Below are 26,002 nucleotides of genomic sequence, written 5' to 3' on the forward strand. Positions count from 1 at the left end.
TGGGTACCCACTAGGAGTGCATATTAGGTGTTAAAAGAGTTTTCAAATTCACTGCATGCAATAGAAAAGAAGTGCTGGGTTTTGGTAGCAGTATTGAAACTTCCAGGTGGCTGTTCAGTATGCAGTGTGGGTGCTCGTAAAAGTCAATGCACGATTAAAAACATATATTGTGGATGTTTTCAGGCCCTGGAGCCAATCCAAAATAACAGCTGGGATCTTACATCTCCTGGGGAACTCCTCAAACTTATGAAATTCAGTCCCAAGCAGTCATAACACTCTGTTAGAGTGAAAGGCCCTGTGAGCAGGAGACTGGAAGCTTAACTGTTGGCATAGAGGAAATGGAAGGGCAGCTACGGACTCTCTCTATCACACACATTTCCAAATTCTTTAATGAACTGAGTGCATCCACATAAGCTTGAAAAGGTGATCAAGCAGTCACATTAAAGCCTTTGGTTTACAGGTTGTTTTTTTTTTTTTTCTTTCCTTGCGGTACACGGGCCTCTCACTGTTGTGGCCTCTCTCGTTGCGGAGCACAGGCTCCGGACGCGCAGGCTCAGCGGCCATGGCTCACGGGCTCACGGGCTCACGGGCTCACGGGCTCACGGGCTCAGCCGCTCCGCGGCATGTGAGATCTTCTGGCACCAGGGGCACGAACCCGAGTCCCCTGCATTGGCAGGCGGACTCTCAACCACTAGCGCCACCAGGGAAGCCCGATTTACAAGTTTTTTTTCCCCTTTTCTACCAGGTGAGAGAGGCACTAGTAGTAAGAAAACATGTCTCTTCTCCACTGTATTTTGAAAATTGTAAATAGAAAAGTAGATCAAGCGAGGCCACGTTTAGGAGTGTCCTGTGCCCTGTGCAGTCAACTGTGTACCTGTCAAAGTAAAACAATTGATTTAAATTAAGCTTTGAATTCTGTAAATGCAGACTGCAAAGCCACTCAAAGTGCACAAATACCTTGGAAGAATTTGTGTTCAGAAAAGGAGCATAAATTCTTAAGTGAGCAGATGTTTAGAAACAGACATTGCAATTGTAGTTGCAGTTGTAATCTTTAAAGAACATTGATTTTCAAATTTAGTAAAGGAAAAAATAATATGTCTTATATCCAATAGCACTTTTATTTCCTTGGAATAGGTTTTTAGATATAATGCTTTGAATATGAGATGGCTTTGGACAATGGAACCAAATATATCAGACTGAATTTTAAATGATTTAGTTCTTTTTTTGGTTTGATATTATCAAGTGGTGATCTCACAGTGTTAGGGCCTATTTCCCTTAGATAATATGCTAGGGGTAGCTCTAGTGAGGTTAAATACCATCATCATCAACCATCACTGACTGAGAGCTTACTGTCCCTGGCTCCGGAGATGGAAAGAGATAAGCCCTATTTCCCCCTGACAGAGCTTAGAGCCCAACTGATGACTTAGATGTACATACAAAGATGAAACAAGGCATTGGATATTGTTGAACAAGGGTTTAGACAGTAGGTACTTTGAGGTTGGGGAAGATATGAATCCCTTCTTAAGAGTTTCTTTACCAGTCTCAGTTATATAATCTGTAAAATAATATTTGACCGTAACACACAGCAGAATATATTAATTTAATCTTCCACTACTAAATATCAACTTCTTTCTTGTATCTCTAACTTTTAGCCCAGAGTCTAACACATAGTAGGAATTCTGTCTACCCTAGCTAAAATACTATTATTTTAACAGTTGTGAGCTGCAACTCCCTAGCAACTGTAATCTGTCACTCATCTTGGCAGGATAACTGCACCACTGATTGCAATGTAACTATAAGAGTATGGTTTAGTCCCTACCTTAGTGTGTAGGTCTTCTAGAATTAGGCTTGTTAGAACAACCACATACATAATATGCTATATAAGATGCTATTAACACAAAAAGCAAGCACGCCAATGCTGCAGTCATTTCTATGTTGTCAAAACCTAAGTCTCTGCGGTGTACAGGCACCGGCTGTCCTGGTTATGGCTGGGTTTACCCTGTCCCTTTGGGAGAATCTATGACAAATGCCGTTCTCCACATAAGGCTGGTGGGACTACATCTTGAAACAAGAGCAGGACAAGAGGAAAGTACCCAAGGAGTCTTGTTAATTTTAGGATGGAGAGTGGGTCATTTAAAGGTGACAGGTGCAACATTCATATTGATTTTCTGGATTTTACTTCTCAAAGAGTCTGGAAAGAAGATTTGAGCAGCTCAGATGGGATTTCTACTGATAACCCCCGGGATGGTTTGACTCTGCCCTTCCTTTAGCCCTTCAATTCCTTTACTCATTGAGGTTCCTGGGCCCGGGCCTCTCCTTTGTTTAGGAGAGACAGCCACTTGTATTTGGCAGCTCCGCAGTTCTGTAATGACAGACAGCCACCCAGCCAAGGGGCAGCAGCAGAAGCAAACATCCCAGCCTGATAAGACTGCTTATGCAGTGGCAGGGAAAAAAAGATTCTATCTTCCTGTCTTTTGTAGTTATTACATTCCTCTGGCTGTATTATTACGTTTCCAAGGGAAGAGAGAGAGAGAAGCCTGGCAAGGGCCAATGTCCTCAGTCTGGGAGAGCAAACTGCAGTTCCTTCAGAGGCCAAAATAAACTGCAGGGCAGAGAGAGTCATAAGTGGTTGGTCCCTGACAACTACAAACCAGTAGTTATAGCCTTAGGGCCCCAAATTCCTCAGTCCCCATCAGACACTCAGGAGGTGAAGACTTAGGCATTATCTAGCTGGGCCCCCAGCGAGGTAACCCCGCAGGACAGGCAGTTAGTTGCCAAGTGGAAGACTCAGGAGCCCCTCCTAACATTATCCTTTTGAAATCACAAGCAAGCGCCCCCAAGTCTGGGCGGAATCTTCCAGACTCTACCGTAAAGCTGCCCTCTCCCCTCAATTCACCCTTCCACCGATATTCTATGAACCTATGACAAGGGGAAGAAACTAATCATAAAACCTGATCATAAAACCCTTCTTATACTTGAAGACAACGATTAAATATTCACTGAGCCAAGGTCTCCCGGCTTCACTGAAAACAAAAGAGGTTCTCTACTCACGCCCTTCCCACCCGAGCAGAAAACGTATTCCCGGCCCCGGCTGGCGAGGACCGGGCGAAAGTTGCGATTTCTCTCAGCTGAGGGCAAAGTTAGCGACTCCGCAGCTGCAAAGTCTCAGCTAGGGGGAGGGGGCGACAGCCCGGGCCGGTGGGAGAGCGGCGGAAGGAGGGACTAGAGGGAGAGACACTGCCCCCTACTTCAGCAAGGTCGTCGTCCAAGCCGGTGCAGCCGCCGGTTTAGGTTTTGGGAGGCAGGAGCGGCAGCCGCGGCTCGGCGCCAGGATCTGTACCTGGCAGGCCGGCCGCCCGGGGCGCGGAGGGTGTGAGCGCGCGCGCCCCCTTCGTGCCCGCTCAGCCTCGCGCGCGTCTCGGGGGAGGCTCCGCCACCAGGCGCCTGGGGAACCCGCAGCCTCAGTCCTGCCGCCGGCGGAGCTTTGTGCGGCGGCGGCGGCGGCGGCGGCTCCGAGTCCCACCTGCTGGCGGTGGAGAGACAAGGAAGGGGAAGAAGGAGGAGGAGGAGGGGACAGAGGCGGCGGCGCGAGCCCACTCCAGCCGTCCGCGCCCACCTCCCGGGGGCTCCGCAGCCCCTGCTCTAGGCCTGTACGCGCCCCCCGCCCCCGGCCCGGCCAGGCCTCCCGGCCACACGGCCGCCGCCGCAGCTGCAGCCCCTTCCGCCCGGCCCGGCCAGCCCGGCCCGGCCGCAGCCACCCGGAGCCGCCGGCGAGTTTGAGGCGAGCGCGGGGCGCGCGGCGCCGCCTCGATGCGCCCGGGAGACGCCTCGGCGCCCCAGCCCAGCTGAACAGCCCCGAGAGCGCCGCGGCCGGCTCGGGAGGGCGAGTGGGGAGGCGCGGGGAGGCGCGGCCAGCCCCGGGAGACGGAGAGCCAGCGGGCGAGGAGGAGCGAGCCCGAGAGCGAGCGCAGGGAGCAGACACCATGCCGGGCTGGAAGAAGAATATCCCCATCTGCTTGCAGGCGGAAGAGCAGGAGAGAGGTGAGCGGGGCGACCGGGCAGGGAGGGCCGGGGAGGGGGTCCGGGCCGGGGGCCGCCCCGGAGCCTCCCTCTCCCCGGGCTCCCTCCCGACCTGTCCGCGGCCGACGGGGGAGGGGCGCCGCGCCCTCCGGGGTCGCGGGGGAGTCCGGGCGGCGGCGGCGTGCGAACTCCAGATTTCTTTCTTTTTTTGGGGGGGGTGGGGGTGGGGGAGAAGGAGGGTGCTGCAGTAGGGAACTTTTAAGACGGGCAGAGATTTTTTTCTGGAGAGGACGTGGGGGGAACTCTAGCTTCTCCAGGGCCCACTTGCACGTGGAGCCCCGGGCGGCCTTCTGCGGGGTGGGTGCTGGGGTGACCGGGCGCCGGGGTGGGGCGGGGGTAGTCCTGCAGTGTTTTAAGTGACTTTTCAAACTTTCCTCCTCCCTCCCGTGGTCGCTTTCGCGGTGTCCCCGCCTCGGGCTGGGCTTTGAGGGTGCTGCCACCCAAAGTTGCTGGAGAATCAGCAAGAAGGAGGCGGAGGAAGAGCGTGGGGGAAGGCAAGTGGGCGCTGCCGCAGGTCTCCGGAGGGGGAGGGGAGGAGGGGGAAAGCTGTCCCTAGACTGAGGGTCTCGGGCTGAGAGTGCCTCGGAGATGAGTTATGCCCCAGTGCAGTCCCCGCTGTCAAGTTAATACCGCAGGACTGCGGGCTTTTCGTAATTGCTGTCTGTTTCCTTTGTAAAAGGCGGCTCTCGGTGCCAGGTGGCTTGTAGACCTTTTGTGCTTCAGCCTGACAAGTGTACTGGGCACGTTGCCTTTAAGTGATTTGCGGCGAGGAAAGTTGAAGGCCTTTTTTGCACCTCCAAGGCTCGGTTCTATTGAGGTCATTTCATGGTGTTTGGATTGTGCGGAGGTTGGCCGGGGAGTTCATCTCGGTAACCTGGAGATGATGTACTGAGTGTGCCAGAATTTCCTCTACGGGCCGCACGGGGCCAGGGGGGTGTGCGCCGTGGCTCTGCTAGCGTCCAGAGGGCCCCTGGCTGGCAAGGTCCACCAGGGTTTATTCCTCGGCTCCTCCCACCCCGGCCTGCCCTGCTTCGAGGAAAATGCTTTAGAGTTGGAAGGGTTTCAGGACGCTGGGTCCGCATGGGCTGTGCAACCGCCAGGGCCGAGGATGAAGGGTGCTGCGTGGCTGGCGGGGTGAGGAGGCCAGTCTGGTGAGTGGAGTAGGCAGAGTTGTCAGGGGAGCTGAATCCAGCAGAATGATGAGTTGGTACGGAAGGTGGCTTGCTAATTGGGCACGCCCGAAGTTTCAGGTTTTGGAAATAATGCCTACTACTGAAGAACGAATGTACGATTTTCAGTTTTTCTCTAGGTGGCACAACCTGTCTTTGGTTTATATCCTGTTTAATGACTCAGGGAATTCATCCCTTTTTAACCACTTCCTTATTAGAGATGTGCATTCATTTCCCAGCACACGTTCTGGTGACCGAACTTACGTTCACCCACTCAAAATGCCACCCCTGCTTTAGAAAAACTTCTGCTTTTCCCTTTAGTAGGTCATATCTTAAAAGGTGCAAATAGTAGTACCAATAATTTATAACCAGGTAAAAGCACTAAATGAAAGCCTTCTGTCAAGCGTGGAGTGTCTGTCCTGTCAACTCAGCGTCACAGTGGACTTGGTGTTAAATGTATCCATTTGCTAAAAAACCGTTGCAGTGCTGCCTACAAGTTTTATCAGAATGCTGAAATGGGTAGATTTTTGGGGCGTGACAAAATGTACTTTTATGTCTTTTAGAAATATATGGTAACTTTGAAAGATGAGCGCCTAATCTGCTTGTTGGAGATAAGACTGAATTTCCTCCAGAACATAAAAATCTGAGTCAGAAATTGGGTATTCTGCCTTAACTTCTCCAGTAGGAGAAAACAGGGAACGTTTGTTACCTGGTGTCTTTTTTCACTAAAAAGTTTCTTACTTCTTGCTTATATTAAGTGATGCTTTTCTAATTAGTATTGTTTTTGTTTGGTTGTGGCATTTCTTTTTGAGGTCCTGCTTCATGGGGAATGCACAAATGTGTGTTTTGTTCCTTTTAAAATCTCCTACCTGGTGTTTGTGTTTCAATTGTGTGTGTGTGTGTATACATATATATGTATACATATATACATATATTTGAATGAACTGATTTTTAACGCATGTGTCAGAGGATACTACTTGAGATTGTCTTACTGTTTTGGAAGAATTTTATTGTAAAATAATGAGCAGTTTTCTATTTGCATTTGAAATCAGATTGTATTTAGCATTTTTCCTTTTAAGTGATTCAAATAGTGTTGAATTAGGTTCTTGTCAAATATAAACAGAAATATTAAACTATCAGGTTGGTTAGGAAAATAAGGAACATAAAGGGAACAAATACATTTTAAATTTTGTCTGGTGATAACATTGACCAAAAAGCCCATTTATAATATCTTACCATTAAATTCTAAGGTTGGTTGTGCTCATAGAACCATTGTTCTTTCCACATTCCCCCAACCCCAGTTTACATTTAAACATTCTAAAACCCATTATGGAGACTACTCTAGCATACCATTTTTTCATGTAGATTTTATTTAGCTAAATCTCTTTCTGAAACAATGCAAATTAATACAGGCTGCTAGCTTCTTTAAGGACCATGTATTTGAACAAGTATTTCTAGGCGTTATTCTTGGAAAAAAAAAAAACGCTAATCTCAATTCAAAGATTTAGGGAACCTGCCTTCTTGGTATTGTCACATACAAAGAGAGGGCTGGCCAATCCATATGACTTCATGCCATACCTACACACCCTTCATAACTTGGGTTCACCTTGAATGCCTCTGTCAAGATGATATTGAGTGAACTATTGCTACCGCATGCAGTGCTGAGCAGAGAAACTGTAACATATGAGTTGCTGCAGGAAATGCCGTCATTTCCAAAATGACATGTTAAGATTCACCCATGTACGGTAAAAATTCACCCACGTGCTATTAAAATTCAGGACACATTTCTCTGTCTTCCCCCCGATTTTCTGCCTGAGCTGATAAACCCAATCCATTTAGAAACTGCCTAATACACTTTTGGGTAAATGTTTTAGAAGAAGATAAATGATTCTGAAAACTGTTCTGTTTAATATCCCTTCCAAGCAAATTAAATTAAGCAATTCATTTGTTGTTTTAATCTGCTTATTAGCTGATCGTGTGTAATGAGAATATAGTTGTTAAGGAAAACCTTAGTGTAAAGGGATAGGTGCCTCAGTAATTAATGATGCCTTTCTTTTGCCTTGTAGCTTCCCTTCTGATTTGTGTGGACTTGGTTAGTAAATGTTTGTGTGTGTGGTGTATACATATTCTCCATGGGAAAATGTATGCATTTTGTATATCTCCCCTCCCTCTTGCCTTTCTGTTCTTCTCATAAGTTTTGGAGGTCTACAAGTGAACTTGAGGACTTCCCTTTGGACCCCTGTAGGAATTACTGTGTCTGGGGTTTTGCTTCTGTTCTGTCAGATGAGAGTATTTGGATCTTATTAGATGTAAAGAATTAGTGTTTATAAAATATGTATGAGAAGGCACAGGGGGCTTAAGTAGTGTGCTTTTATTACATCTTTGGTTTGTTTCATTTTCCACATCACAAGGAGATCTGGTGACCCTACCCCACATAACCTGCTTAATAAAAAGTCCAATTTGAAATTTGAGTCTTGACTGGGGAATGCTGTGGGGAAGAGAGAAGAGATCAAAATGCACAAGAGTTTGCTGTGCGTTGGGCACTGTGTTTGACATTTCCCGAGCATTATTTGGTGTAGTCCTTACCACGTGCCAGTAAGGTAGGTATTATTATTTCCCCTGACAGTGGAAGAAAGTGATGCTCAGAGAATGAAAAAATTTGCCTCAAGTTACAAAGCCAAGACTGAGGGCACCCGTTTCTAGACATAATTCGTAAAAGAAATTGTTACTTTTCCTAAGATGAGGTTTTTAGCATTGTATTAACATTATAATGTCTTACGGTTTTTCTTTTGGACAGAATTTTAATAAGCTTCCACCAAATATTTCATTAAGAATTCACGAGGAGAGTTTTGTAGTTACATATCCTGCGGAAAAGCTTCCAAAGTATATTTTGGGCTTTTGAAAAACTGTCTTTGCTAGGTAGATTTATTAACCCTAACTGTAAGGATTGGCATGTCAGCATATTTCTAAGTGGAGTTATTTGATTAAACTTAAAGAGACTCATGTAAATGAATGGCTTTTCCCCCAAGGACTTGAAATATTACATAGTTTTCCTTTTTATCAGAGTATTTGCCATGAAGGCAAGAATGAACAAGAATTAGGTATTTTCCCTCACTGCGATGAACTAGGAAACTACTATATTGTTAATAGCCACTGTACATTTGCTCTTTTGCCAACTTTTTATTTAATTAAAGCCATCCATCTGAGCTCTCGGCCTGGCTATCTATCAGAAGGCCCAGTGGCCAAAGGGGCATCAGATAATGTTTTTTCCTGCGGCAGCTTTATTGGTTTTTCATGAAGAAAAAAGAAGGATCAACTTAAATTGGTAAAGGATATTGAGAATTGATTATCATGGGTTTTAACATGGTTACATTAAATGCTGTGTGAAGGCTGGTGGTTTAACGCGTTTAGGATTTGATCAGTTTATTTTCAGTTAAATTACAATAGTACTTCAGTAATAAAAAATACAAGAATAGTAGTAATACAAAGTAACACATCTAACAGAGAATGCTCTTCAAACACAAGAGCGAAACCTGGGTTTGAATCTATTGTTTTATCTTTTAGGAAAGTTTATTTCTCCTTAAATTCGAAGGTGTCCTGAATATAAATATAAAAATCTATTGGAACAAAATTCCATATTCAAGACATCTATTTATTTAGACAGGTCAGTGGCCAAAGGGTGTTGTCAGTTTCATGGGAAAGTCAACGTTCTTTAAGTACATCTGCTGATTAAAATGCGCCTGATTGAATTTCTTACCGCCTTTTATTTCAACAGTGATTAAACTTTAAGTACTAAATCAGGTGTTGTGTAGAATGTGAAGACGAGGCTAGTGTCCTGGATAGATTCCTTTGCCTCACCCAGCAGAGTGATGGAGGACAAGGTATTTGAAGTCAAACAGCTGTGGGTTTAAAGCCACTTCAGCACCTCTTAGCTCTGTGATCTTTTAACTTTTCAAAGTCCTTGTGTTTTCTTCTTTAAAATGAGGACAAGTAACATCTACCTCATGGGAGGAGTAAATGAACTTAAAAAGTGTGGGGGAATTTCTGTCAGTACCTTGTATATAGTTCAAGGCTCAGTAATGGCAACCGGTATTACTTTTACGCTATCTTGATATAGATCTGTAAACTTGACACCTTAAGGCGTCCTGATGATGAAATGATAAGTTTTTATTCTTTAAATAAGTTTTTATCCTTTAAAAACTTCATAAACCAGTAAAAAAGAAAGTCCAGTGTTTTGTGAAAAGCTGTGTTGAAACACAGAGCCTTATGAGGCCAAGGTCTTTGATATATTCTGGTCTGACCCTCTCATGAAGAAGAAGAAACTCCAGTATAGGGGGAAATGTGCCCAAGGCCACATTTCATACATTTAGTAAACAGTTATTGACAACTAACTGACATTTGGGTGCTGGGGATGAGCAAATCATCATTCCCATTGTCAAGGAGATTATTATGCATAGTTACAGAGTCATGGATATGATAGCCTCTCTCCTCCTGTACAGATTAGCTCCGGGGGAGCAGAGAAGAGGGGTTGAATGTGCCGAGGGCAGGTGGGAAGAGGGAAGCTTCTGAGGACGCTCTCAAAGGAGGTGGCACAGAGGAAGTGTTAAAGGACTTGAAGGAAGGGGAGGAGTTCAGAAGGTTGGGAGGGGATGTGAGGACAGATATTTCAGGCAGGGGGCATGGTGTGTTCCAAAGCATTATGGAATAAAATATTTTAAGAACCACTACTGGTTTCTTAAGGGGCTGAAGCATAGAGTATGAATATGCATGTGGACTGTCGAATAAGAATACGTCTTTCCCCAAGCGGTGGGGAGACTGGGTGGGAGAAGATGAGACCACCTTTGGAAGGACTTTGTATGCCAGGTGGCAGAGTTCAGATTGTATCCAGCAGGTGATGAGGAGTTAATTGAAGGATTTCCAACAGAGGAGTGAAGGGATCAGATTTATGTCTTAGAAAGGTCATCTCGGTAGCAAGGAGGGAAGATTAGAAAAAGAAGGGACTGGGCTTCCCTGGTGGCGCAGTGGTTGAGAGTCCGCCTGCCGATGCAGGGGATACGGGTTCGTGCCCCGGTCCGGGAGGATCTCACATGCCGTGGAGCGGCTGGGCCCGTGAGTCATGGCCGCTGAGCCTGCGGGTCCGGAGCCTGTGCTCCACAACGGGAGAGGCCACAGCAGTGAGAGGCCTGCGTACCGCAAAAAAAAAAAAAAAAAAAAAAAAGAAAGAAAAAGAAAAAGAAGGGACTGGAGAGGTGGGAATCAGGTAGGAATCTACTGCCCTGTTGCAGGCCATGCAGAGATGTACCGGAGGAGGGCTTGGTGAGCAGGTGAACGTAGGAAATGTGGAGGGTGTAAGTCTCTGGTGAAGATACTGATTAGATTTACAGTTGTGGCTTGAGACCCAGTACCTTGATACAAAGCCTGGTATTCTTTCCACTACATGTTGCCTTTCTTTACTCCCCCCTCCCCAATCTATGTAGGGGAAAAATGTAAACATAGTCTGGTAGAATCATGTAAAAATAGACAACCACCAAAGTGATTGGGTACCAGGCTGGGTCATGATGATAGCTTAGTATGCACTCGTTTTTTCTTTTAATTATATAAAATTCATATACTATCTAATCTTAAAGGAAAAATAATTATTATCCTGTACACTTATATCCGAATGCTAATCTGGAATTTAAAGTGATTTTTTTTTAATGGAAAAAGAGAAAAGTGGTAGTTATTATCTTAGAGAAATGTCTTCCCCTACTAACAGAATTGGGTGGGGTTTTAAAAAATTATTATTTTCTGAAAACAACTAAATTCTCTATGAATAAAGTTTAAAAATAATTCTTACATTGGACTCAAAATTCAAAAAGTGGGTTAAAGTCCTCCCTTGGCCATGTTCTTGATTAGCTGGTCTAGGTACAGCCTGCCCGTCTGAACCTCCATTTGCTTATCTGAAAGTAGAGATGATTCTTGTCATACAGGCCTCCTAAAGTTGTTATCGGGTGAAAGCTATTATTGCTACGTGGTTACATTACGAAGGGAAGAAGTTGTTGAAAGACTGAGGTTTTTTTTTTTTTTTTTTTTTGTGGTACGTGGGCCTCTCACTGTTGTAGCCTCTGCCATTGCGGAACACAGGCTCTGGATGCGCAGGCTCAGCGGCCATGGCTTATGGGCTCAGCCGCTCCGCTGCATGTGGGATCCTCCCGGACCGGGGCACGAACCTGTGTCCCCTGCATCGGCAGGCGGACTCTCAACCACTGCGCCACCAGGGAAGCCCAAGACTGAGATTCTTAAAGCACATCTATTAGCTGACCATTTCTGGATGGAGGCGTTATTGCATAACTTCTGTTTCATAAACTGGAAGCTTTCATTAAAGAATCTTAATTCTTAGTTTTCCAAAATGAAGTTCAAATATGAGAGTCCCCCCTTAGGCTCCCATTGATAACAAAATAACTCAAGTGATGTAACTAAATTACAACATATACACACAGGCTGCACAATTCTTGGAAGCAGCCTCTTTCCCCACTGGGCTTGGAAGCATCCCGCTCAGATGCTGAGTGTACCTTGCTACCTCTCCCTCTTCAGTTTCTGCTGCTCTCCAGCCTAGGCTTCTGACCTCAACGCAAACCCCAAGACACCATTACTTCTCAAATTGAAATCATGTATGGAACCTTTCTAGGGAAGAAAAAAATTCTTGCAGACCTCCACTGCTGACTTTATTTCTGTTATGTTACTTAAATATGTACTAACGTAAAACTAGGTGTAAACTCCTGATGCTTACAGGTCTCATACAACCACAGAACCAAAACAGATTTTACAAATGAAATGTAAACAAAACTACCAAAAAAATCAATAACTTCCAAGTGAACAGCATCTACTTCATGCGACTTGATATTGTTTGCCTGAAACAAAATTCCCTTTTGTAGTATGAATATGGTACTTGCTGCTGTGGAAAGTAGTTGAACTACTTTCACTTTTTCCCTAGTTGAACTCCTGTGGAACGTTGGTCTCAACAGTCTGATGTCACCTGGCCTTTCCGGGGCATGAACATGTCATTTGCTTGTGAAGTTCTCTTTTCTCATTGGTTTGTTTTGCACCATTGTGATCCTAAATACAAACCCCAGTATTGGTAATGCAGTTGGTGGTAGTATTAGGCTGATCTACATCAGTACTTCTAAGACTACTTGTGGTGAAGGGCTGTTTATCCCCCAGTCTGATATGTGGTCCTGTAGTGACTGCACCACGTGAAACTCCCCACGTGATTCTGACCACACCTGCACTTGTCTATGTCGTGTTCAGTGAGATGAACCCATTCATCACGGACTTAGATGTTGGGGCAATGCCAGACTGCTGCAGGAATTTCTAAACACCTACCCTCATTTTCAGTATTCATCTAACCATGGATGGGTAATAAGCAGTTTTCTAACTGGCACTGTCCGTAGACCACACTTTGGATAGTACTGGTTTAGAATATGTTTATGTAGCTAGTGCTGGGAAGCAGAGTTCAGAAGGATGGGTGTATGTGTGTGTGAAAACGGACACACTACTATTAAAATACACAAATGAAACGTAACTTATTTTCTACAGCTGCTTTCACTTTGCCTTCAAGATCCCATTCCCACTGAAAACACCTGATCTTGTCCATTAAGAGCACATTAGTTTCCTGTTTAAAGACTCTTCGGTTGTTTCATTTCTCAAGGGTTTTCCCCTTCCCTCATTCCCAAGACGGCGTTCGGGTGAACGGGAAAGCTCTGTATCCTCATGGCCCTGGGTGAAGGGCATTTTATTCATTGTATGACCCTCACTGCGTCCACTGCTTTGGAGTTGGCATGCTTGGTGACTGGTATCCACTGAAATGCGACTGTTCCCATTTGGTCTTTGAATGTCATCCTGGCAGCTGATTTGGGCTTCCTGGATCTTGCCATTGAGCCTGGTTGTAACATGCAGCCTGTGACCTTTTTGTCAAACCCCAGGCCTCATCTAGGTTCCAGTCCTGTCAACATGTCTATATCCCTCCTGGGAGCCAGAGAACACAACAATTTCTCCTGAATCATTATGGAGTTTGTGGGATCTTGGGAGGTGCCAACATCCCTACCTGTCTTATGCCACCTTCTGCATATATTGCCACTGTATTGTTCCAGTGCTACCTTGAATTCTGCCTATGCCCAGTAAGGGACCTTTATGCTAGCAAGGCGGATCATTGGTCAGAATGTTTACTAATGTCCTGAAAACCAAACAGGTGTTAGTTTTCCTCTCCTTTTGAACTTGTCACGAGTCTTGAATCCTTGCAGGGTATTGGATACTTACATCTGATCTTTTGTCCCTCCCTTCTTTTTTTTTTTCTTTTTTCTCTGCTGTCCCAGATACCTGGAGTGGCTTAAATGACTTGAAAACTTAAAACTGGAAGGGACAGGAGTCAGCAGGGTGAGTAAATAGTAAGGGAGAAGAGTCCAATAGGCCATGATTAGGTGGACACCTGTCCCTAAGATCTGAATGTCAGGGAAAAAAGATACAGAGAAGAACTGTCTAATAGCCCAGAGATAATGTAGCTTGAGGCTGGCAAGTAATTTTGACCAATACCTTCTCTCGGCCTACCTTGTACACACACCTTTCTCACTTAATAGTTTTATTAGAAATCTGCCCTTTGTATTTCATCAGCAAACGTGTGAACTTGAGAACTGACATATTTCTTTTCATGGTTGGTCGTGTAATTGCAATGTGCATTTTCTGTTATTCATGTATTTTAAAGGTTTACTTTGTATTTAGAATAAAGATCTTTAGAAGAGATCAAGACTTTTTGTATGAATTGATGTTAGAATTGATAAATATATTTTTTACTGGTGAAGTGTTCATTTCTTTTGCTTTCACAGTTGTTGAATATAGCAGACAATATGAAAATTTGATAGTTTGACAGCATAAGTTACTAGAGTTTATGTCTTTTTTAGGTACAGTTCATCATTTGAGAAAAAGTTAATGAATGTAGCTTTTACCTGTTAGCACATTAAAAATAACAGCAAAACAGTGGAAAATAATGTAGGTGAACATTCAGATAATAATGTAGTAGATATTTATTTGTTCATGTATTCTGATATATAATCTGAGAATAGCTTTCCTTCTTGATACCTTCTGATGTCAAGTATTTCTACTGTTATCAATATTCAGAATTTCCATTGAAAAAGTGCACTAATATCCTCAACTTAGTTAGTCATAAGGATTTCTACCTTGCCCTCTTCTGAAGTGTCAGGATTGTTGATTAAAAGAGAGTGGCGGGGGCTTCCCTGGTGGTGCAGTGGTTGAGAGTTTGCCTGCTGATGCAGGGGACGCGGGTTCGTGCCCCGGTCCGGGAAGATCCCACATGCCGTGGAGCGGCTGGGCCCGTGAGCCATGGCCACTGAGCCTGCGCGTCCAGGGCCTGTGCTCCGCAGCGGGAGAGGCCACGGCAGTGAGAGGCCCGCGTACCGAAAAAAAAAAAAAAAGAGAGAGTGGCATTTAAAATTAGATTTTTCAGATGAATTCAAGTGTTTCTTTTTAAATATGTAATTTTCTAGTATGTGCAGAGCACATTTTCGTTAAATGTGAACCTTGAACAAGGGAATATAAATTTAGTTTCTCTATTACTATTTCACTTCCCCCCCTATAATTTTAGTTAAGAGAATGACAGTTTGCCAGGCTAGAATCAGATACCCGTAGTGCTGCATCTACTAAGAAATAAGAAAGCACCTCATCTGGCTTTCTAGTGAATTTGAATGCAAATATACACACACACACACATACATACATACATACATGTTTACCCTACCACCAAAGAGTAGCCCTAGTTTTTTTGCCAGCAGTCACCTAAAATTATCAAGTGTGATCTGGGCTTTGCATTCCATGACTGCATTGACTCAGAATCCTACCCTCTCAGCCTCTGCTGCTCATGCTGAAGAAGCAGGGAGGGCAGTGTATTAGTCTGCTTGTGCTGCCATAACAAAATACCCCAGGCTGGGAGTCTTAAACAACAGAAATGTATTTTCTTACAGTTCTGGTGGCCAGAAGTCCTTGATTAGTGTGTCAGCAAGGCCAGTTTCTGGTGAAAGTGCTCTTCTTGGGTTGCCAGTGGCTGCCTCCTGTCTGTGTGTGCTCACACGGCCTTCCCTTGGAGCATGCACGAGGTTGGGGGGTGGGGGTGGGGAGAGTTCTCTACTCTTTCTTCTTTTAAGGACACTAATCCTGTGGGATCAGGGCCCCACTCTTACGACCTCATTTAACATTAATTGCTTCCTTGGGAGCCCTGTCTTCAAATACAGTCACACTGTGGGTCAGGGGTTTCAACATAGGAACTTGGCAGGGTTAGGAGTGGGGGAGACACAAACATTCAGTCCAGAACGGGCAGGAACAGAAGATTAATCAATGGTTTAGGTAATGTTCCTATAAATTTCATCTTTAAGTGTCTGGAAACGGCTCCTTTTGAACAGAAGGTGACATACTCATTGCTTCCACTGTGCTCTCTCAAGTGGTGGCAGTTTTCTCTCACATACCCTTGGAGGAGGAGTAGAAGGTCCTCTTTGTCCTTCTTTGCTACTTCCAGACTGTTCTTCTCTCCTTCCTAAAAATCCTGAATTTTGAATCTCATGCCATCAGACCACATAAACCATGGTTTCTCCTTGTTGCAGTCACTTCCTGCAGTCTTTGACCACTTCCACTCCTGGCTCACTATTGTTCCAGCCCTACTTCCGTCGTAATTCTTGTGATTTCAGTCTTCACATAAAGTGTCCCTCTAGTTTCTTCGTTTCTCAGCCCTGCATCTTCCTCTCTTTCCGTTGTTATGTCTGCCTCATGGCCACACCTTAGACCAGCAGTTCTCAAAGTGAGTGTTCTTAAGACACTTTCCGAGGGTCTGTTAATTTCCATAACGATACTCAGACATGAATTGCCATTGGAACTTTCATGCATTTATGAGTGCACAGCAGTTTTCAGAGGTTACATGACATGTGATGAACATCTTCATTCTGGCAGCTAGTGAAATGTGTACTTGTATACCCTTATGTTTACAAATTTTCTGTTTTAATTTTAATATGGTAAATATGAATAGACCTCACCCACATTACCAAAAACTTTTTGGAACGCCCACTTACTTATAGGAATGTGGTAAAGCCACCCTGTTTGAGAACTGCTGCCCTCAACCTTGTCACTGCCAGTGACTGCTCCCCTCTGGCTCATCTTCGGGTGTCTTGCTCTCCAGTCAGCACCTATCTTTCTAACTCAGTCTCTGTGATCCTGACTCCAATAATCCTCAATCCCACGAGGACCTAAAACCCATTGATCTCACCCCCTTTTTACTATTCCACGCCCCTCTCACGTCCTCATTTCCCTTCTTTCCAGCCTCAATTCCTTCATATATAATCAGTCTCTTGGGTGTACTCTTAATTTCCTCTTCCCTCTTCCATGTCATAGGTCTCATCTAGAAAACCTGGTTAAACTCAAATTTCTACCACCCTAATTTTTACCTCTGCCGTTTAATATGGTTGGAGAAAAACACTCGGCCAAGCTGACTGGTTTCACTTTAATTTCAAGATTGCCACTCTCAAGCGCACTTTTAGTGCTGCTGGGTTACCAAGCTGCATTTGCTTGGTCTTCATTCATGCCTCTGCTCTCCTAGCTGACCCATACTCCTGCTCTCTCCTCTCTCCTCAGATCTTCACTGCCTCTGCTTCCATTCTCACCCTTTGTTAAAGACTTTGCTTCCTATTTCACTTAGGAAGTAGAAGCCATTAGAAGAGAACTTCTGTTTGCATCTGTGCCCGTATATTCTGTCTTCACTCCTGCTACTACGGTTGAACTGTGTGCTTTTATTCAATGCCAGCCTTCCACTTGTGCATCAGATCCCATGCCCTTGTGCCCCCTCCAGGACGCGGCTCCAGCATGTTCTCTGTCTCTCCGGCATCATTAGTTTCCCTCTCTACTGAATTATTGCCATTCAACCATGATGTTATTTCAGCCACTTTAAAAAACAACCCTCTCTTGACGCTTACTCTGTCCAGTTACCACTCCACTTTTCTGCTTCTCTTAAAAGCAAAATCCCTTGAGAAATTTGTCTGTATTCACTCTTTAATATTGAATAGTTCTCCACTTATTCTCTCTTGAACCTAGTCCAATCCAGTGTTTGTGCCCTATTATGTCTCCTTCTACCAAGGTGACCAGTGACCTCCATATTGTTAAGCCTGCTAGCTAATTCTCAGTCCCGTATTACCTGACCAGTCAGAAGCATTTGAGATAATTAACTACTCCCCCCCGGAAGCCTTTATTCACTTGGCCTCTAGACTGTCACATTGTCCTCCTTCCCTTCTCATTCCTGCTTGGTCTCTTTTGGTTTATTCCTTAGGTCCCTGATATCTAAATATTGGAGTGCACCAGGGTTTGGTCTTTGTGCTTCCTCTTCTTTTGTGCTGTCATCTGGTCATCAATACATGATGCTTTCAAAATTTGTGTCTCCAGCTTGGTCCTTTTCCTGAACTCTAGGCTTCCCTGTTCACAGGACTTCCAGCATCTTCATTTGAAGGTCGAACAGGCAAGCAACTTACCGAACATATCCAAACTCAAGCTCCTCGTTCGCTCCCTCAAACCCGCTCCTCTCTAGTGTTCCCCATCGTTGTAAATGGCACATCCATCTTACCGCTTGTTCATGTCAGAGCCCTTGGTATCTTCCTGGGACCCTCTGTTTCTCTCACACTGCACATCCAGTCTGTCAGAAAATCCCGTTGACTCTACCTTCAAAATATTATATATCTCGAATCTGACCATTGTCATCTACCTCTGCCACATCCAACGCAGTTCAAGCCACTATCATCTATATTTATGTGGCTTATTGCATTCTCCTCCAAGCTGGGTTTTCTGTTTGTCCCCTTGTCTTCTGTTCTGACAAATATTTTATGCAGAACAGGCATAGTGATCCTTTTAAAATATCTGAGGTCTGCTCAAAACACTTTAGTGGCTTCCCGTTGTGTCTACTGTAGGCACCCTGGCCTTAGAAACACCCAGTTGGCTTCTGTCTCAGGGTCTTTCTTCGCCCTCCCCCTCCCCTTTGCCTGTGTCACGCCCTCTCTCACCTTCTTCAAGGCTTGGTGTAAATGTCACTTCCTTAGTGAGGCCTCCCTTCCCAGCTGTACTTGAAATAGTAACCTCCCCAACACCCCTCCTCTCTCTTCCTTGCTTTCGTTTTTCCCATGGCACCCTAGGACGTGCTATTTCTTTTACTTTTTTATGCGTATGTTGTATAGCCTATTGCTTTTTGTTAATGGAAGCTCCACGAGGGCAGGGATTTTATCTGTTTTGTTAACTGCTCCATCCCCAGCACACAGAAGTATTGGGCTTGCCATAGGCGCTCAGTAAATCTGTTGAGTGAATTGAGGGGCCAAGGCAGTGGTACTAAGAAAGCAAGAGAAATGGTTTTCAGATGACGGAGTAGTTATGTTCCTATTTACGATTTGCTTTCAGGGTTTGCGTTTGAGCTTTACGCCATCTTGATTCCAGGGGAAGAGGAAACAGGAACAATTTTAGTACTACTCCCATATTGTTCCTGGTCTCCCCTTTGGGGCTGAAGAAGAAAGGAGGAAGATGAGTAGAGTTTCCCTTCCAGTACTGGCAATCTGTGGACTGACCCTTGAAAAGTGCTCTTTAATGTCTTAAAACTATAAATATTTTCTGCTAGAATATACCTCTGTTGATGATACAGTTGGTGTTGTAAAGCAGAAAAATGACCGAGGAGTGTTTTACAGTGAAAATCTTTTTCTTGATGTTCTGAGATATGATTGTTGTGTCAGCAGCTGTGTCGTGGCCTTATTTATGTCCACGCCGCCTACCATGGTGCAAGGCACTGTGTAGATATTTAATATTTGTGAAATGAATGAATAAATGAGACAAAATGAGTTTGCATTATGAAAAATCATGGTAAGAAAGAAATAAGCCTATCTGCTCCCCTCTATCTAGAGGCAAAAACTATGTACAAGTCAAGAGTAGAGTATATTACTACCTGGTACCAGGACACATGATTGGATTACATCATGCAATTGCTTTAAGTGAAAAAATCATTTTTGTTCTTGTTATATGTGGCATTTGAAGAAGCTGTACCAAGGACAAGGTGTTTTTAAAAAGCAAACCTGAATAGTTTACATATTTCTTTATATTTTTTTTTCATTGTTGATTCTTAGAAGAGAACTGAAAGCAGTATCTTTCTAACAGCCTCCTTCTGGCCCTAGATAAGTCCAGTTGGTTTTACCAAGTGTGTAATAACATGCCAGTAAAATGAAGATTAGTATATTTTACCCTAATTTTTCTAAGCCAATTCATTATACTCTAATGGAGTGAAATAAAAAAGGCCTTTAACTGAATAATTTATTATGTCATTTGTTTTTTTCTTGATATGAAATACAGGAAGCAGTACTTAATTTCCTTTCTTATTACTGAAACCAAAGGGCTGAATAGTTACATGGCAGACCTATTAGGGAATGTTTATATGTACTCTTAGGAAAACATTTATAATGTTATTATATAGCATCATTCTTTTTTTTTTTTTTTTTGGCCGTACCGCGCAGCATGCAGGGTCTTAGTTCCCTGACCAGGGATTGAACCCATGCCTCCTGCAGTGGAAGTACAGACTCTTAACCACCGCACCATTAGGGAAGTCCCTGTATAGCCCCGTTCTTGGTTCTAAGGCAGTGTTTCATATGTACATGCACTCTTAACTAGTACAATATTTTTTCTTTAGATATGGTTGATTGCATGGTACATAACCTCAAATTTCAGCATAACCATGAATCATACCTAGATTAAGGAAACCGATTTAATGCAATTGTTCCTCCCCACAAAGCACCTTTTTAACAACTAATTTTCCTAGGCTCCTATTACATGTGAACTGTCATTTGCTTGTGTATCAGTGATTCTTTATTCTCACAAGATCCCTACTTTATCTCTTTCTAAGTTCCCAAGGTATTTGCTCGGTTTCCCCCCTCATCCCCCAACATTAGGCTATCAGAATAATGATCAATTCTATTACTTCCCTATGTTTTTTTTGTCATGCCTGGCACAAAAAAGTCTGAGGCGTTCAGTAATCACTTGTTGATCGATTGATCTAAACCCCTTCACCTCCTGTAGACTGTTTAACTTAAGGAAGACTCCCAAATGAATCGAAGGCCCCTCCTGGGTTCCTTGTCATGTCATCTAGATTTGGGATGTATGCAGTGGATGAGGAAAGATATTCAGTGATCAAAAGTTTACTTTCTATTATGGGAAAACAATTTAGGCAACTTGACTATACTGCAAGATAATTGAGAGATTTCGGCTTGTAGGGTCAGAATGGAATTTGAATACTAACTCCTACCCTAACTGGCTCTTCGGCCTTCGACAAATTATTTGGCTTCTCCTTTGTTTCCTTTGTAAAAAGAACATAACAACACGTACTCTGCAGGGTTGTAGTAGCTTTTAAGAGTAGCTCTAAAGGTACCTGTCAGTAAAATCTAGAGGAGTATGCTAATTACAAGATGATATCAAGATAAGTCCAGGTTTTTGTGTAATTGTGGGTGATGCAGTTACCTGAGGATTGTTTTTCAAGGTGGGTGCCAGGATGTTTGGAGATCGCTGTATCCTGTGAGGAGTAAGGGGGGTCATTCACAAATTTCTGCCGCTAATATAAATATTTGGTAATAGTAACAACTGGTTAAAAGTACTTGAAAAAGTGATTATGAACATAACCTAGAAATTCATCTAGGCTAATTTGCATCAGACTTAAGGGCCTGAAACTCGTTGTTTCAGGATAAAAGGACTGATTTTAAAACCATATGCCTCCATTTATTTCACTGCTGACATGTGGTTCGGTTTGACATCAAGCTCGTGAATCAGAATTTCCAGTCCTTTTCCTGTCAGTGGCTGCATTTGAAGAATAGCTTTGTTCACTGCAAGGCTTTCAAGATATGTTAAACCAAGACAATAAACTAAACACACCAAGTAAACTATTATCCTTCAGTGTAGAAAACCTGCAAAGACGTGATGATTTATGAAGATTTTGTGTCAACACTACAGTTAAATGCTTACAGGCAAATGCAAAGCAATACAGAGCAAAAACAGCAGAGCCACTCTGACAGCGTTGTGACCAAGCTAACCGGGGATCCAGAGAGGATTCTTTTGCCAGCCCAGACCCCTTCTGCCCCTGGAACCCTGCATTATTTACAGCCAACGGAGCTGCCTGGCTTCTCATTCCACTGATGCCTAGATGTTACCTCTTTGACCCCACTCTGTGCACTGTCTAACCCGGTTCTGAGTCTCCCAGGGGAACCCTGCCTGGGAGAACTTGATTTGTTGTTGACGTCAGCGCTGATGGCCCTTTCCACTTGGTACTCTGTCCCATCACAGTAGATTTAAAGAATGTACTGCCAGGGTACCAGTCTAAATGCATGCTACGCATCACTGCAATAAATCAGGAACACGGGGCTGGTTATAATCCAAGCTCTCACACATAACGCCTTTTACCGTAGTGGACAGATCGTCAAGTGGAAAATTTTAAAAAATCCCTGCACAGAGTGCATTGCCCTGCCCCTAGTAAATGAGGGTTGAATAATTAGCCTGGCTCGGAAGCAAATGATTGGTAGCCATAGGGATCCCACTGCATGTTGTAGTCCAGCCCAGCTCTTGGTTGGGGTGATGTGGCTGCCACATCTCTCTGTTCCATCTTCAGCCACGCCTGGGTCCCTGCTTCCTGTTCCTGGTTCCTGCTGCATGATCTTCCAGGATGCTGGTGCTTGCTTCTTGCCCAGTCTACCATGTAACCTAAGTCCTGCCGACATCCTTGAATGCCTCCTGCCTGGTCTGTGTCTCCTCCAGTCGTTGGTCTTTTTCTGTGTCCTAAGTATGCGCTTTGTCCAGGATCTTCCTGAATCCCAGAATACTGATTTTAGTTTTTGCTAGGACCCATCATTTCCCTGGTTCCCTCCTTTCTGTCTGGGTACCCCAGATAAACTCTGAACTCAGTTTCTTCTCTGTCTCCTTTGAAAATGAGTACCTGCAGAGTTTCTCAGAGGTTTATTTATGCAGAAGTTCATTGTGCCTCTGGTATGCGGGTGAGTTGACGAGAAGGGGTAAAGCAATGTGAAGTGGTTGCCAAATTTATTTGATCATAGGATTCTTGCTGTTGGAGCATCTTGAAGGGTAATGTAGTTCAGAGCACACTAAGAGAAATGTTGCCCCATAGACTAGTAGTGCTATTTGGGGCTTGAGAAAATGTTAAGAGCAGGTGTTATCTCCTCAACAACAGAAGAACGACAGTGCTGTAGAATGTTTGATTTTGAACTTTCTTGATGTTTTCTCTGTAGTGTTGTAGTGTCAGCCTAATTAAGATCTTTCCTCTCAATTCTGATGTTTGGTTACTGAGTTTGCCTTTTCTGACTGCTCTGTTCTCTCTGAGGAAAGTCAGCATTTGTCGAGAACCTACTATGTGTCATATGCTGTGCTAGTTGCCGGAAACACAAATAATGAATACGCTAGGCCTGCTCTTGAAAAACAAATTAGAGTGCAAAACAGATATTTTATAAAGGTGGTTCTATATCAAACCAATTATTTTGTTTTTCTTCATTTCAGGCCTCAGACTTTTTTTTAAAAAACAGGGTTTTTCACTCCAAATAATAAAGGATCCCCTTAGGGTAGAGAAGAAATTTCTGAGCATGTTACAAAAAATAAGAAATAGAATACGTGCATGAAAGTTTAATATTTCTGTACACCAAAACCTACCATAAACAAAATTAAAATGCAAACTATAAACTAGAAAGAACATCTGCAACATAAAAGATAAAAGTTTACTATCCTTGATAAAATAAGCACACAGTAGCTTTTAATAAGTCATTGTTGGATGAATGAGTGAATGAATAAATGAATAAATGAATTCAAAGCAACAAGGACAAAAAGCACCCCAGTAGAAATATGAGAAAGATTGGGACTTCCCTGTGGAGCAGTGGTTAAGAATCTGCTTGCCAATGCAGGGGACACGGGTTTGAGCCCTGGTCCGGGAAGATCCCACATGCTGTGGAGCAACTAAGCCCATGTGCCACAACTACTGAGCCTGTGCTCTAGACCCCGTGCTCTGCAACAAGAGAAGCCACCACAATGAGAAGCCTGGGCACCGCAACGAAGAGTAGCCCCCGCTCGCCACAACTAGAGAAAGCCTGCGCGCAGCAACGAAGACCCAACGCAGCCAAAAATAAATAAAATAAATTTATAAAAAAAAAGAAATATGAAAAAGATGTGAAGAGTGGCATAGCACAAGTCACATGTGTGTGTGCACACAGAAGTACAAATCCAAATATACAAGAAAAGCAAAGAGATGGAAATTAAAACAAAATAACTTTTAATCAAATCTTCCTTAATTTGATAAATGCTTATTAAACACCTGTTATCACCATGTTGTTAAGTTGCTTTATAAATTGTATTATTTTATTTAAACAACAATCAGTATAAAATAAGTATTGTTATCCTCATTTTACTGATGAGCAAAGGGCTTAAAGAAACTGTCTTTTTTTAAAAAAATTTATTTAAAAAAATTTTTTGGCTGCGTTGGGTCTTCATTGCTGCATGCGGGCTTTCTCTGGTTGTGGCGAGCGGGGGCTATTTTTCGTTGCGGTGCGTGGGCTTCTCATTGCAGTGGCTTCTCTTGTTGCGGAGCACAGGCTCTAGGTGCATGGGCTTCAGTAGTTGTGGCACGTTGGCTCAGTAGTTGTGACACATGGGCTCAGTAGTTGTGGCTCGCGGGCTCTAGAGCACAGGCTCAGTAGTTGTGGTGCACGGGCTTAGTTGCTCCGCGGCATGTGGGATCTTCCTGACCCAGGGCTCGAACCTGTGTCCCCTGCATTGGCAGGCGGATTCTTAACCACTGTGCCGCCAGGGATCCCAAGAAACTAAGTCTTTTAATTTGGATTTTGGAGGCAACATTTGAACTCATAGCTGTATGCCTTTAAAGTCCACGCTATTATCTACCGTAGTGTTCTGTTAGCATTAAAAATACCATGAAGGGCATTTGATGATATGGCAAGCTGTTTATGAAATAGAGTTAAGTAAAAAAACAATTGCAAAACAGTATGCACACGTGATCCCACATATGTTCTTTTAAAAATGGTATAGCATAGAGCAAAATTTGGGAAGATACATACTAAAGTGTAAACAGTGCTTATCTGTGACTTTTATTTTCTTTTTGTTTACCTATACTTTCTAATTTTTCTACAATGTATATATATTGTGTTAAAAGCAACAATGTTTTAAAAATTTTTATCAAATTTGGGTGTGTGTGTCCCTGTGTGAACATGACAATGTTTTGAAGTTTATATAGAGATTTAACAGAACCAACTTTTGCCGAAAAGGAGGTGAAAGAGGAAACACCCAGGGAATAGAAGAATATGGCTACTGGTGCAAGGAATTCAGAGTGACTGAGTAAATTGCTACATGATATGGCTAGACAGCTCAGAGAACAGGAAATACAAATGTTTAATACATATTTGGAGAAATAGTCAATATAGGTAATTAAAGACCTACAAGTAAAACTACCACGAGATAACTTTTTATCTGTTAGAGCAGGAAAGCTTTTTCAAAAAGAGTGCTGAAATAGATACTCCAAAGGTACTACTTTGGAGAAAGCAATCTGATGATTGGTATCAGAAGTCTTAAAATTGTTTATACAAGACTTGGCCCAGTAATTCAACTTCTGGAATTTGATCCCAAGTAAATAATCCTAAACCCTGAAAAGTCTTTATGCAAAAAGATACATGGCATTACCCATAATAGTGAAAAATTGAGAACAGCCTGTATGTGCAGAACGGTGGTCATGGGGTAATAAATGATAGGATAAGTCATCTGATGATTAATTTATCCTACAAATATCCAGCCACTGCTTCAGTGCTGAGGACACAGCAGTGAACAAAACCTTTGCTCCAAATGATTTTTAAAAAGAGGATTTCCATACCATGGGAAATGCAGACTTCTTAAATATTGGGTATAAAAAGTAAGATATTAAATTGTAAATGTATTCACCTCAATTGTGTAAAAAAAAAAAACCCAACAAAACAGAAAAAAGCTTAAAAGGAAGTGCATGAAAATATTAACAGTTATCTTGCAATTGGATTGTGGATTGTTTTCCTTTATAGTTTTCACTATGTCCCAAATTTTCTACAATAAAAATGTATTGCTTTTTAAGTTAGAAAAATAAACACGAAACTTAATTGCTGTTATTTATTATATGTTTGCAATACTCTCTTTAAATAGGAAAATAGGAACTTATGTCCAAGCTGTGATGGGAATTTAATAGATTTAATTAAAGCTACCAGAATTCATGATTTTATTGAGCTCCTAAAACATCTTTGGTTTTACTGGTATGTTTAAAAGCCTTTAAGATGCTGCTTTCGTTAAAACACTTCTGTAGTAAATGGTAATTGTATATCAAATAGATAAAAACTTACATTCAACAAATCAAAAAGTCCAACACGATGTCAATTTGATTAGGTAAATGCAAGTTTAACAGCCTGGTAATTCTTTAGTCTTCTTATTTTGCATGCCATAAAGAGTGCAATAATATAATTAAAATTCTGAAAACGGCTATTTAGGATAATGGTGTGTTTTTTCCTTTTCCTCTTTTAAAGTAAGATGAGGGAATTTAAATTTTCACTCAAGCATTATTTCCTATAGTGAAGGATCCCACTACCGTGATTCTAAATAAACTTTAATTATGTTCTATACTTATGCATAAATTTATTTTG

The 26,002-nt window shown here is 43.0% G+C and overlaps 1 protein-coding gene across 2 annotated transcripts in view; it reads left to right on the forward strand.

Annotated features, from left to right (window-relative positions):
* Window positions 1-3,346: 3,346 nt before the first annotated feature.
* GRIP1 (glutamate receptor interacting protein 1) overlaps window positions 3,347-26,002 on the forward strand; it is a 687,426-nt gene continuing 664,770 nt past the window's right edge. For both annotated transcript variants that reach the window (XM_019952473.3, XM_019952475.3), the window contains exon 1: window positions 3,347-4,041. In XM_019952473.3, coding sequence (XP_019808032.1) covers window positions 3,984-4,041 — 58 coding nt within the window. In that variant the 5' untranslated portion in view covers window positions 3,347-3,983. The remainder of the gene's footprint in view (window positions 4,042-26,002) is intronic.

This window comes from Tursiops truncatus, chromosome 11 (assembly GCF_011762595.2).
Source record: "Tursiops truncatus isolate mTurTru1 chromosome 11, mTurTru1.mat.Y, whole genome shotgun sequence".
Classification (NCBI taxonomy): domain Eukaryota; kingdom Metazoa; phylum Chordata; class Mammalia; order Artiodactyla; family Delphinidae; genus Tursiops; species Tursiops truncatus.